The sequence below is a fragment of the Amia ocellicauda genome, chromosome 9 (assembly GCF_036373705.1).
Source record: "Amia ocellicauda isolate fAmiCal2 chromosome 9, fAmiCal2.hap1, whole genome shotgun sequence".
In the NCBI taxonomy this organism is placed as follows: Eukaryota; Metazoa; Chordata; class Actinopteri; order Amiiformes; family Amiidae; genus Amia; species Amia ocellicauda.
In genome coordinates this window covers 33,139,722-33,151,720 of record NC_089858.1, presented here as the reverse complement: position 1 = coordinate 33,151,720, position 11,999 = coordinate 33,139,722, and the positions used below count along the sequence as shown (strand labels likewise).

General features: G+C 47.7%; 1 protein-coding gene across 5 annotated transcripts; it reads left to right on the top strand.

The window, feature by feature from the left end:
• The first annotated feature begins 560 nt into the window (after nt 1-560).
• rassf2a (Ras association domain family member 2a) lies at nt 561-10,986 on the top strand. 5 transcript variants are annotated; one of them, XM_066714170.1, is made up of 11 exons: nt 561-740; nt 4,753-4,830; nt 5,172-5,247; nt 5,337-5,488; nt 5,649-5,746; nt 5,861-6,000; nt 7,237-7,338; nt 7,581-7,632; nt 7,784-7,905; nt 8,078-8,175; nt 9,932-10,986. In XM_066714170.1, the coding sequence occupies exons 2-11, from the start codon at nt 4,778-4,780 to the stop codon at nt 9,999-10,001; spliced, it is 963 nt and encodes a 320-aa protein (XP_066570267.1). In that variant the 5' UTR covers nt 561-740; nt 4,753-4,777; the 3' UTR covers nt 10,002-10,986. The 5 variants fall into 5 exon arrangements, with proteins under 5 accessions (XP_066570267.1, XP_066570271.1, XP_066570268.1 ...); XM_066714174.1 differs by lacking the exon at nt 561-740 and adding an exon at nt 2,723-2,775; XM_066714171.1 differs by lacking the exon at nt 561-740 and adding an exon at nt 3,271-3,571.
• Nucleotides 10,987-11,999: the final 1,013 nt, after the last annotated feature.

Sequence of the window (11,999 nt, the reverse complement as noted above, 5' to 3'; positions counted from 1 at the left end):
CTTTGCTGTTAACCAGGGTCTGCAGAGACGCAGTCCAGTCCAGTGGTGTGTAAATGTCAGTGCCCCAGTCTCTGCTCACTGGTCTGGTCCAGGATGCAGACCCCCCTCCAGGCAGACTACAGGGCATGCAGGAGAGACAGCTGTTACTGGAGGGGTAAGGGGTAATTGTATTAGAGTTCATGGTGGAAATATACACACTCACTGATGCACACTAACACACGCAGACACACTCATTCATGCACTCACAAACACTAAAACTCACATGTACACTAACACACACACTGCTTTTAATTACATTTGAGTTGGAGAACAATGACAGACTAATTGGCCCATCTGCGAGGGAGAGACAGGCGGACAGGCCGCCCACCTGAGCCACTGTCTCCCGCGAGTTGGGGTGGGGGGGTTCCACGGACTGTTACATTGTCTGACGTAGGCCCCGCCTCCCTCGCCGCGCTGAGCCGCGATTGGACAGCGACGGGAACAATGGGTGCGTCAGGCGGGCGCTGATTGGCTGCCGTCAAAGGATCCGTTACAAAGCAGATGGGGAACCCCTCGCCCCGGGGACACGCCCCCACCCCCCCTGGGCCGATTGTGTCCGGAAAACGACGAGCGAACAAAACCGAACCGGATCGGACACGGAGGACACCGACCAGCCGTCTGGACCCTCGTCGCGGGTTGTAGCCCGGCATACAGAGAGAGAAACGGGGAGCTGCCGGCAGAGAGACACACATCACAACAGAGTAAGTCTCGTCTTCCCATTGATATTCATTTAATTCTGTTTGCATGCAAGAATCTGACGTGTAAAAGAAAAAGATGGACATCAAAGCAGTTCTCTACCACCACCCTCCCTCTCCCTCTCTTTCTTTCCCTCCACTCCCCTCTCTCTCTCCGTGGCACTGCATGCTTACAGTTGTTTCCTCTTCACAACAATAAAACCAACAGCAACAACAAACACACAATCGCAAAACTACATGACAGCAGCAGAGACGGGGGCCTGAGAGGGACAGACTGGCTGCGTTGCATTCATTCGTCATTTGCGCAGCCCGGCGCTGACAGCTGCGGGTCAGGCAGCGACCGTCCCACGTCCGTGACCACGTCTCGTCTAGAAACTGTGTTTAAGCGCCAGTAAATTGCTACTCTCGGCCCCCCGGTCTCTCCTGTCTCTCTCTCTGTCTGTTTTTCTATGCAGTTGTCTGGTTCTCGGAGCATCTTAAATAACGTGTCCCGCAGACGGGAGGAATAAGGTCGGGGAACCGGGTAGTCACAGATTGCAGACAGACACACATGCATGCTATGACGTCTCTGAAGTGGGTGCTATATTATTTTCATAGCTATAGACTCTGCCGAGCATGTCAACTTTGTTACACAGTCCGAAGATGTCCAGACAGAGACGCACACAGATGGACAGACAGACAGATACAACCAGACAAATAGACGGAGTGAGATACACACACGCACACATTCTCGGTATAACTGACACTGTGTATAGATGCAGATTATTAGTACAGTACTTGTGTAGACAGATCCGGCATAACAATCACAGTAGACAATGTGGAATATACTATAAAACTTTATACTGTTGTAAAGTGAAGGATTATATATATACATGCACCCAGCGACATGGTAAAATGTAGTTTACCAGGACAACTTGAGTGTCTTGCACGCAGTACAGCACACATTCGCAACGCATCGACCCTGTGCTCTTGCTGAGCCGTAGCTGACTTAACACTGGATGGGACATATATGTATAGTACAGTATCACAGACACCAGGCCTGTGCCCTCCTGCGGTGCTGCAGTGCCCCCATGCTGGGCAAATCGTCAGCACCCCCACCCCCCGCTGACAAATGGACAAAAGGCAGTGCCCCTGTTATGACCTGTGCCCTGCCCCCCCGCAGCTCTGGGCCTGACAGACACTCGCCTGCATACTGCAGTGTCACTGCTTCCGCCATGCATCCACTCATACTGAGCTACACAGTACTGCAGAAACAACATACCTGCTATCATACTACACCGTCACGTGTGCGTATTACTACTCCAAACCCGATGAGAAGACGCACTACTGAACACCCTGGGCTTCTGATCACACTGTTGTAATGAACACGCTGAGCTGCTGAACAACTGAACACACTGAGCTTCTGAACTACTGAACATTTAGCTTCTGATCACACTGTTGTAATGAACTCACTGAGCTACAAAATACTGTTGTAATGAACACACTGAGCTACTGAACACACTGAGCTACAAAACACACTGCAGTGCTGAACATACTGAGCTACAGAACACACTGTTGTAATGAACACACTGAGCTACAGAAGAAACTGTACTGCTGAACACGCTCAACTGCTGAACACACAAAAATTAAACCAGTGTCGTGACGGGCCTGCTGCCACTGCAAGTCCTGTTGCGTTTGCAGTGCTGTGTTGTGAGATGCCTGTGTTCAGACTCGGCTGTGCATCGAACTCTTTCTCCCTCCCCCCCTCTCTTACTGTCGGACACACTATCTCCACCCATCAGTCCTGAAACTTTGTTTGCTTTCATTCAGCCACTGAAGAACAGATCCCCCTCTCTCTCTCTCTCTCTCTCCCCACATCCGTCATGGCTGCCCTGGCTCTCCCCTTTGTTGTTGTTACCGTGGTGACATCGAAAATGCGCTCGGGGGTTCTCCGGGTGCGAGAGAGTGGATAGGGCAGGAGAGGCCGGCGGCTCGGGGCACAGACCCTGGGAATCCGGAAAGAAACGGCACACAACACAGCGACGACAAACAAATCCCAACAGTAAGCTGTAACTCAGAGTACTGTGACCAGCGGCTGTGTGTCCATGGGGAAAACACCAGTACCGCCAGTCATCATAACGAGAATTCGGAAGATGTGAAAATACTTTGTCTGCATGTGACAGTACTCTCTGCACAACATACTATTGATAAGGGATATTTTATAGGAGTGTGCAGATGAGTGTCAAGGACAGTGTGTGGGATAATCTAAGCATTAATAAGGGCACAGTGCGGGGCGGCACGTGTGTGTGTGTGTGTATAGTTGAAGACCAGTCTATCGTTGTATCAGTGTGTGTCAGTAAATCAGCAAATCAGTATGTGTGTCAGTGTGTTAGTAGCTGAAGATCAGTGGATCAGTTTGTGTACCAGTGTGTGTGTTTCCTGTGTGATGTGCAGGGGCAGGGCACTGGCTTTGAGAGGAAGTCTATTTCTGAGATAGAGAGAGAGCGAGAGAGCTGGGGGGGAGAGAAGTGTGATCACTCTGACTTCCTGTTCATCTTTAGAAAGAGGAAGCTGGGTAGCGCAGGGAGCAGAAGGACACGGTGAAACTGTCCCTCTGTCTGTCTGTCACAGCAGCAACGCAGCGCCGAGAGAAAGAGACGCATACAGAGTGATACAGAGACGTACAGAGACACTCATAGACACGCACAGAGGGAGAGAGTGTGTTGTGGCTGACGTGCGCAGTCGTGTGCTGTGACTGTGTGACTGGGTGTCGGGGGTCTCTGAGCGACACACTGTGGCTGAGCCTGTCAGGCGGGGGCCTCCATCTGCGAGAGCCGAGTGCTGAGAGCGGAGTGGGGGTAGGCATGGAGGTTTTACTTCTACCTCTTACATAACTGGAGACAATTTTAGTTTTAGTTCCGCTGCTGCTGTTGATTTCCAAGGCAAGGTTGAATTTTGTCAGATGTTTTGACGTCTTTAAAACTCTGCAAGACTTTATACCTGGCCAGCTTCCCGTTCAGACACCGTGAGTATTCTGGGGTGGGGGGGGTACATACAGTGCATCCTGCCACTCAGCCATCCCGATAAACCCATCTCTCAGGTGCGAGCGTGATTGACAGGAGCCGGGCCCAACCTGCGGTCCGAGAACGTTTCTGATATTGAGAATGTTTGGATGGCCAGCAGGCGGGCTGTAACTGATAGAGAGAGACAGAGAGGGGTCGATGGACACACAGCAGTGTGTCAGTGTGTCCGTGCGCAGTGGGGTCAGGTGGAATGTGGTCCAAGGGCTGGGGGCTGTCGTCTGGAGCAGGAAGGAGAGAGAGGGCCGCTCCAGTGTGTGTTTCTCTGGGCAGCTTGGCAGCAACTCATTCACTCAATGGTTCACTCAATCATTCACTCACTCATTCTCTCATTCACTCACTCACTTTTCTATTCTTTTCATTCCTCTCTCTCTCTCTCTCTCTGCTGTATAGGGCTGTAATCACAGCTGACATCAGGCTGATTCAATCACTTATTTAATCTTTACTACATTCCTACTAAATACTAATCAGCATCATAATAATACTGATAATAACTGACTGTGTCCAGTTGTAACTGGTGGGTTATTCTCTCTCTAGTCATGGGATCAGCATGAGATCAGTGTGTGAAATTAAGAATCTTCTCTCTCTCTCTCTCTCTCTCTCTCTCCCCCCCCCCCCCTCCAGCCCTGCCTTTCTTACTTCCTTCCTCTATCGATCTCCTCCCCCTCTCCTAGCACTCTGTTGCTCTGTGGTCTGTCAGAAGTACAGACTGAGATAGATTGTGTCACCTTGTGTGTGTGTGTGTGTGTGTGTGTGTGTGTGCGCATCACTGCGAGTATCCGTGATAGTGTGAGTCCTGTACAATGTGTGTGTGTTGTGGTGGAGGCTGCACTTTAATCTCAGTGTTGGCTGTTGGCTGTTAAATAATACATAACTGTTTCTCTCTCTATCTCCCTCTCCCTAAAAGGTGCATTATTGGTTTGACTAATGTAAAAATGTCTCTCCTCCTCTCTGTGCAGTGTGGATGCTGTGTGCGTGAGCAGGATGGATGTGGGGCCAAACTGTGTGCAGATCGGAGAGAACAGGTTCATCAGCAAGTAAGATCCCACCACTACTACTCCTACTACTAACTCCACTAACTGCAACTACTAACTCTGCTGCCAATAACATGACTACTACTGCTACCACTACTGTTTCTACTACTACTGCCAATACTGCTGCTACTACTATATGTACAACTACTCTTACTTCTAAAACCATAAGTACAACTACTAATATTACTGCTGCTACTCCTCCTATTAGTACAATGACTGCACTGTAAAATAACTTTCTTTTTGTGAATCCTCTGCAAAGTGTGCCGTTAGTTCCAGTGTGTTTTGCATTTTACAGCATGTTGCTGTGTCGTGTTGTTGTTGCTGACACTGTGCTCTGTGTGTAGGACTGCGCTGCTGTCTAACCTCAAGACCTATAACCTGTACTACGAGGGTCAGACGCTGCAGCTGAGACACAGAGAGGTAAACGCGCTCGTACACACACACACACACTCACACAGACACAGAGGGGGTTGTGTGTGACTGTGTAGCTGTGCTGTGTTGTTGTGCAGGAGGAGGATGAGCTGATAGTGGAGGGCCTGTTGAATATCTCCTGGGGGCTGCGCCGGCCAATCAGGCTTCAGATGCAGGATGACAACGAGCGAATCAAACCCCCTCCCTCCTCCACATCCTGGCACTCGGGCTGCACCCTGGATGCACAGAGGTGAGGCTTTCACCTGCCACCCATCCCCCCCATCCCCCACTCCTACCTGTCTCTCTCCTCTCTCTCCTGTCTTTCTTTGTGAAATTTGTGAACTTTAACTCATTCGTCCCTCTGTTGCTCCCCTCTCTCTTTCTCGCTGCATCTCACTCTCTCCCTCCAGGAAAGAGGGCCCTCAGCTGGCCCCGCCTGCTATCGAGGTCACAGAGGCCGATGCCCAATCAGAGGAGAGCAGCGTGGTGAACGAGGAGGGAGAGACAGGTAGAGAGGGAGAGGGATGGAGAGAGGGAGAGGGACAGTACTGTAACTGTAGCAGTAAGACCTGCAGTAAGAACGGCAGTACCGGTGCTGAGCTCTGCTTTCCACTGTCCACAGAAGAGTGCTCCCCCCAGCTGCTGCGGACCAAGAGTGACGCGGGGGTATGGCGGCGGGGGGGCGCGAGGAGGACCCCCAGCGACCAGCGCAGGATCAGACGCCACCGCTTCTCCATCAACGGACATTACTACAACCACAAGGTACACACTCGCTACTAACACACTCCTTCAACCCTCAAGGTACACATTCACTACTAACACACCCCTACAACCACAAAGTACCCACTTTCTTCTAACACACTACTACAGCCACAATTTACTAGGGCTGTCCCGAAGGGTACATTTTGACCTCAGAAGGTTCAGAACACATTACCGAACAAAGGTTTGAAGCTTTGTTGTTGCTATTTGCATAATTAATCTGATGTCACGGTAGCTACTAGTTTTCTAGTATAAAATAATAAATAAACAGTAATCATGTTTGTTTATTTTTACAAGCACACGGTTTATGTAGCCTATAGGTATTGATTTTACTTTCATGAACATGTTAACCTTCCAGTAAAAGCACCTTGGTCATAATAAACTGTATGCGTGATGACATGTGCATATTAACTTTAATTTGTAGTTTATTCAATACAGAAAGTGTCAGAAGTAGTGAATCAGTGTAAACCCCTTGTTGAATAAACAATATTCAGTAACTATATTGAAAGTAGTAACTTCTAAAGGCACTGGAACACAGTAACCTTGACATTTGGGTTAACTATAATAAAAAGACTCCCTTCTACAGTTCAGGGTTTGTGTCAACATTATATACGGCTCTGGAAAAAATGAAGAGCCCACTTAACATTGGTTTTCTGAACTTGGAGTGGTCGTTTGATTTTTTCCAGAGCTGTATTTTTTGGTATATTACTATTATTAATAATAAAAATAATACTGGGACGATTGCCACAAACTTGCAGAGGGATCATTACATGGGATCATTTTCGTGCGCTGCTTTCAGTTCTATTCAATTGACCCATTTAAGCCTAATAAATAATGCATCATAATTTAAACTTAGCTGGTCAAATGATGCTGGAGATGAATTGTTCTTCTGTTATACCTATTTTCAGTTGCACAGCTTGCATTAAGCAGTTTGTGGGTCTTCTGTGCATTTAGCAAAACATTCCAAACGTAGATGTTTCCCGAAACATTTTTGTTTTACGTTTCCATTATATTACTGTAGTAATGCAGATGTAAATGATGTAGTTTGCAAGCATTTTAGTCTGATCAAATGCCTGCTGACATTTTCGAACTTCGTTACTATACAACAACTTTTATTTAAGTAATGTTAAACTAACAACTAACACACTACTACAGCCATAAGGTGCACACGCACGCACGCGTACTTGCAATGTGAGCATGAAAGCACTGTAACCTCTGCCCCTCTTCTCTCTCCCTCAGACGTCCGTATTCACTCCAGCTTTTGGCTCCGTCACCAACGTCCGCATCAACAGCACCATGACGACGCCGCAAGTCCTCAAACTGCTGCTCAACAAGTTCAAGGTGAGAGAGCAGAGACGGGCCGAGTGCGTCAGTGCAGTATAGTGTGTCAGCTCAGTACAATCGCTCAGTGCGTCAGCACAGTGGGAACCAGGCTGTTATTAAACTGATTGTCCCGTGTTATAGCAGAGCTGCAGCACTGTGGGGTAGAGGTCAGGGCTCTAGACCTGGGAGCACACTGTAACCTTGCGTGTGTGTGTGTGTGTGTGTGTGTGTGTGTGTGTGTGTGTGTGTCTGTCTTGCAGATTGAGAATTCTGCAGACGAGTTTTCTCTCTACCTTGTGCACACCAGTGGTGGTAAGACCCCCTACTTCATTAATCTCTCTCTCTCTCCATCTCTCTTTCTCTCCTCTTTTATTATCAGTGTGTGTCCGTGTATATTGGCCTCAGTGTGTGTGTGCACTGCAGTATCTGAGTACGTGTGTGAGACTGTGACCCTGCGTTTCAGAGCGTCAGAAGCTGAAGCGCTCAGACCGCCCCCTGGTGGTGAGGGTGCTGCAGGGCCCCTGTGAGCAGGTCAGCAAGATCTTCCTGATGGAGCAGGACCTGGGGGAGGAGGTCACCTACGATGTGAGTCACCTGCACTGGGGCTGGGATGACACTGGCATATTGCATTGGCACTGTTAGTAATAACAATGTAATGACAGTGCAATATGAGCGCTGGAATACATACTGGAATAACACGGTGATAACACTGCAATAATGATTTGATAACACTGTTCATATGCTCCTCCTCTCCCAGGTGGCTCAGTATATTAAGTTTGAGATGCCAGTGCTGCAGAGCTTCATCATGAAGTTACAGGAGGAGGAGGATCGAGAAGTGCAGAAACTGAGGACCAAGTGAGTCGCTCTGACACACTGACACTCCCTGACACACTCACTCAAATTCAAATTGCTGGTGGTGAGGAGACATGGCTGTGCTGTTCTTGGCCCTGTGGGGGCTGTGCTGTACTCTGCTGCGATCACAGCGCCGTCTCTGTGCTCCAGCCCCACTCTGAGCCTCTGTGCTGAGCTGGGGGGTCAGGGGCTCTGGTGGGGAATCTGGGGAAGAAGGTGTCAGCTCAGCGCTGACAGTCTAGCCATGTATCTGCAGCACCACAGGCTCCCACTAGGTGCCACTGCAACAACAAAAGCAGCTGCCCGTTACTGACAATACAGCTGACGCCAGGACTGAGACAGGAAAGGGAGAGACAGCTGTTGACCCCCAGACCAGTTCTGTTGCTGGTTGTTCCCATGTCGCTATGCTGTATTGTACTGTGCTGTACTACAGTAAAATGTCGATATTGCAATCGTATTATTACACACAAACTAGGGTGATCATTTCTCAGGGAATGTGTTTGAATTTCACTTATATTATTTGGCATTACTATGGTATTATCTGATGAATACTGTCATCTGATTCAAAATGAGGAGTTAGTGAATGTCAGCCAAGATATGAACAAATGGATTATTATTTTTAACAATAATAATAATTACACTACAGGGGGCTTTAGGAGCGCATTGGGAGATCAGTGTTCAGCACCAGAATGCAGAGAGGATCCACCGGGTTGATAGGGAACAGACATAGTGTGTGTGATGGTTATTTAATTATATTTAAATATAAGAATATATATCTGTGTGAACTGCTGTAAATGCTCCTGATTGGCTATAAAATGTGTGATTCACTGCTGATTGTCTATCAACCAATATGACACAAGGAGAAGTATTCTGGAGATTGATTTCACAATGGCATTTATTTATATTTTTTATTATAAATCAATAATTATTGATCGTATCCAGTAAAAAGTGGAAAGTACTCGATATGAGGCTGAATCTCTGTGCTGTGTATCGTGTTGATCAGAATGAAATAATAATAATACAGAGACTGCATGTTCTAACATGTGGCATAATCATTATTTTCTCTCTGCCTCCATCTTTAATTGAATAACTGTCACGGTTGCCTCGTGGGAGAACTGTAAAGCTGTAGGAGATAGGACCCAAGTGCAGAGCTAGTACAACTAACTGACAGAAACCAAGGAGAATCCAAAGGCGTGGTCAAGGTCACTGGCTAAAGTCGAAATCCAGGTGATCAAGAGAGACAGAGATACAGGACAGAAAGAGAGAGAGATGGAGACAAAGACAGGACTGAGAGCGAAAGAGGGAGGACTGGGAGCGAGAGAGAGAGTTGTTTTTTTTTTCTCCTTTTTCTTACCTTTTATTATTTTTCAATGTATGTATATAATATCAACTGCTTTGGCAACACTACGAAACTGTTTGTCATGCCAATAAAGCACCCTTGAAGAGAGCGAGAGTGCGCACGGAACCAGGAGAACACAGCTTGGTGATGCAGGCAGAGCTGACAACACTTCTCCCAGAGTGAGGGGTTTATAAAGGAGAGCAGAAACTAGGAAGACAAGAGCAGGACCAATGAGAACAGAGGACAGGAACAGAAGTGCACAAGGGTGTGGAGGAATGTTAATTGACAGAGAGAAAAAAGGAAAGCAGTGCAGGGAGCAGGAAAAGGCAAGGGAACATTGGTGGCCTCTAGTGGGGAAAGAGGGTCAGGGCTAGGGAATTGTGACAACACGTCTCATCGCCTCTCTCCCTCTCTCCACAGGTACACAGCTCTGCGCTCAGTGATAGAGAGACAGCTGCAGTGTGTGACGGAGGGGCCGACCTGCATGTGACCTCCCCCCCCCCCGCACCTCTGTTTGACATTTGTCCTGGCATCCCTCTCTCTCTTACCCCTTCCCACCTCCCTTCCTCTCTCTCTTCCCCCTCTACATCTTTCTCCCTCACCCCTGCATTCATCCTTTTCTCATGTGAGTCCGGTCAGTGCCCCGCCTCCTGGCTGTGGGGGAGTTTTGGGCAGCATACTTGGCAGCCCTGGCATCACCATGCTAACCATTAACATCCTCTGTAGCCCAGGGCACGAGCAGCAGAAGCATGTAAAAAACGCAATAATAATAATAATGATTATTATTACATTTTGTAGCACTTTTCCTTTAACTGATATTCTTTTTTTGTTTTTATACAAAATGATATATAACAAAAAAAAAAAAGACGGGCACACAAAGGCTTAAGAGCACACCAGCACTGAGCACAAGCCCTCCTCCCGTCCTGGGGGGCCACAGGGCAGAGACACCCTCTCCTCTCTCTCAATGAACACACATGTTCTGAGCTGACCCCCCTGTATGTGGCTGGATTGTTAGCGGTCCATATTGTCTATCTGTCCAGCCCCTCCTTCAGGACATCAGTCAGTCTGTCTGTGCTGATGTACATCTGTTCTTATGTCTCCATCTCTGTATATCTGTCTCTGTCCGTCCGCCCACACTCTGCCCTGCGCACACACACACACGCACACGCACACACACACATGTGTTGGCATGTTGCTGTTCTGACTGACTCCCTGTGTCCTGGAGTCTGCCTCTGTGGCCCCACTGATTGCTGTGTTTGTATGACTGCTCTGGTTCTGTATTCAGTTGTCAGAACTGTATTTGCTTGGGATGGGAAATGATGTAATGACGATGATGTAATGATGATGATGTTGCTGCAACAGTGAGATGCAGCTCCCCTGTCCATTCTTAATATTTTTAATTTTTAATTTTTTAAGTGAGCACAATAATAACAAGGCTGTTCTAATGGCTATTTAATAAAGATTGTTCCTGCTGAGTTCTGTGACTTATTTATTATTATTTCTTTCTTTCTTGGCAGACGCCCTTATCCAGGGTGACTTACAAAACAAAGTGCAAAAAATACAGTGCAGTTCAAAGCATAGTGTAATTTACAAATTTCAATTTACACACTTGTATAGGAAATATACAGTAATGTAGTAAAAGTTAGTAAGTGCAGGCATAGGCCTACATGGGGGCTCAAGGGCTTTAGCCCCCGTCGAACAGTAAAAAGGGGGGCTCACTCACAAAAAACGCAATTCTTGTCTTTTATACTGCATTAATTGCAATAGTCCCCGTTAGTTGCGTTGAGAAATTATCCCGCATAGAACTATATAGTGTGTTGCACTGTCAGCCCCCCCACTCTTACTGGAGAAATCCCTGTCAGCCCCCCCCCCCATTGTTATCGGAGAAAACACTGTCTGCTAATTATGTTCTGGCCCGTTGACGAACACTGGCCTAGAATGTAGGTATAAAATAAAATCAGCGTTTTTTTATGTAAGTGATTTTAGCTGACAGTGGTCGTGGGCGGTTAAGGTTAGTAACTTTCAAAACTCGGCACCTATGAGTGCAGGTATCATTAAAAGCTAGGGGAAAGGAGGCATAGGGGAAATCCAAATAAACAATACATGTACTGGAAATGCAAGCAAGGGGTATGTCAAAGCCTGATGTTGAATCAGTGCAAATTTAGAGGATAATAAACGACTAGATCACAAGTAGAGTCTGAACAGACGTGTCTTGGGTAATCAACAGAAGGGGGTCAGAGACTGCTGTTTTGATATCAGTGGGAAGGTCGTTCCACCATTTAGGGTCCAGGGATGAGAAGGAGCGGCTCTGGAGGGAGGAGAGTGGAGAGGAGGCAGAGTTAGCCTTCTGGCACTGGAAGAGCGCAGTGGTCTGGAGGGGATGTATGGAGAGATGAGTGACTGAAGGTAGCTTGGTGCAGTGTGGTCGAGACAGCGGTAGGTGAGGGTCAGTGTCTTGAACGGAATGCGTGCCGGTATCGGGAGCCAG

Excerpts from the sequence above, each read along its gene's own strand:
- rassf2a (XM_066714170.1), top strand. The coding sequence starts at position 4,778 with ATGGATGTGGGGCCAAACTGTGTGCAGATCGGAGAGAACAGGTTCATC. Across the intron at positions 5,747-5,860 it reads GAACGAGGAGGGAGAGACAG|AAGAGTGCTCCCCCCAGCTG; the intron begins GTAGAGAGGGAG and ends CACTGTCCACAG. Across the intron at positions 7,633-7,783 it reads CCTTGTGCACACCAGTGGTG|AGCGTCAGAAGCTGAAGCGC; the intron begins GTAAGACCCCCT and ends CCTGCGTTTCAG.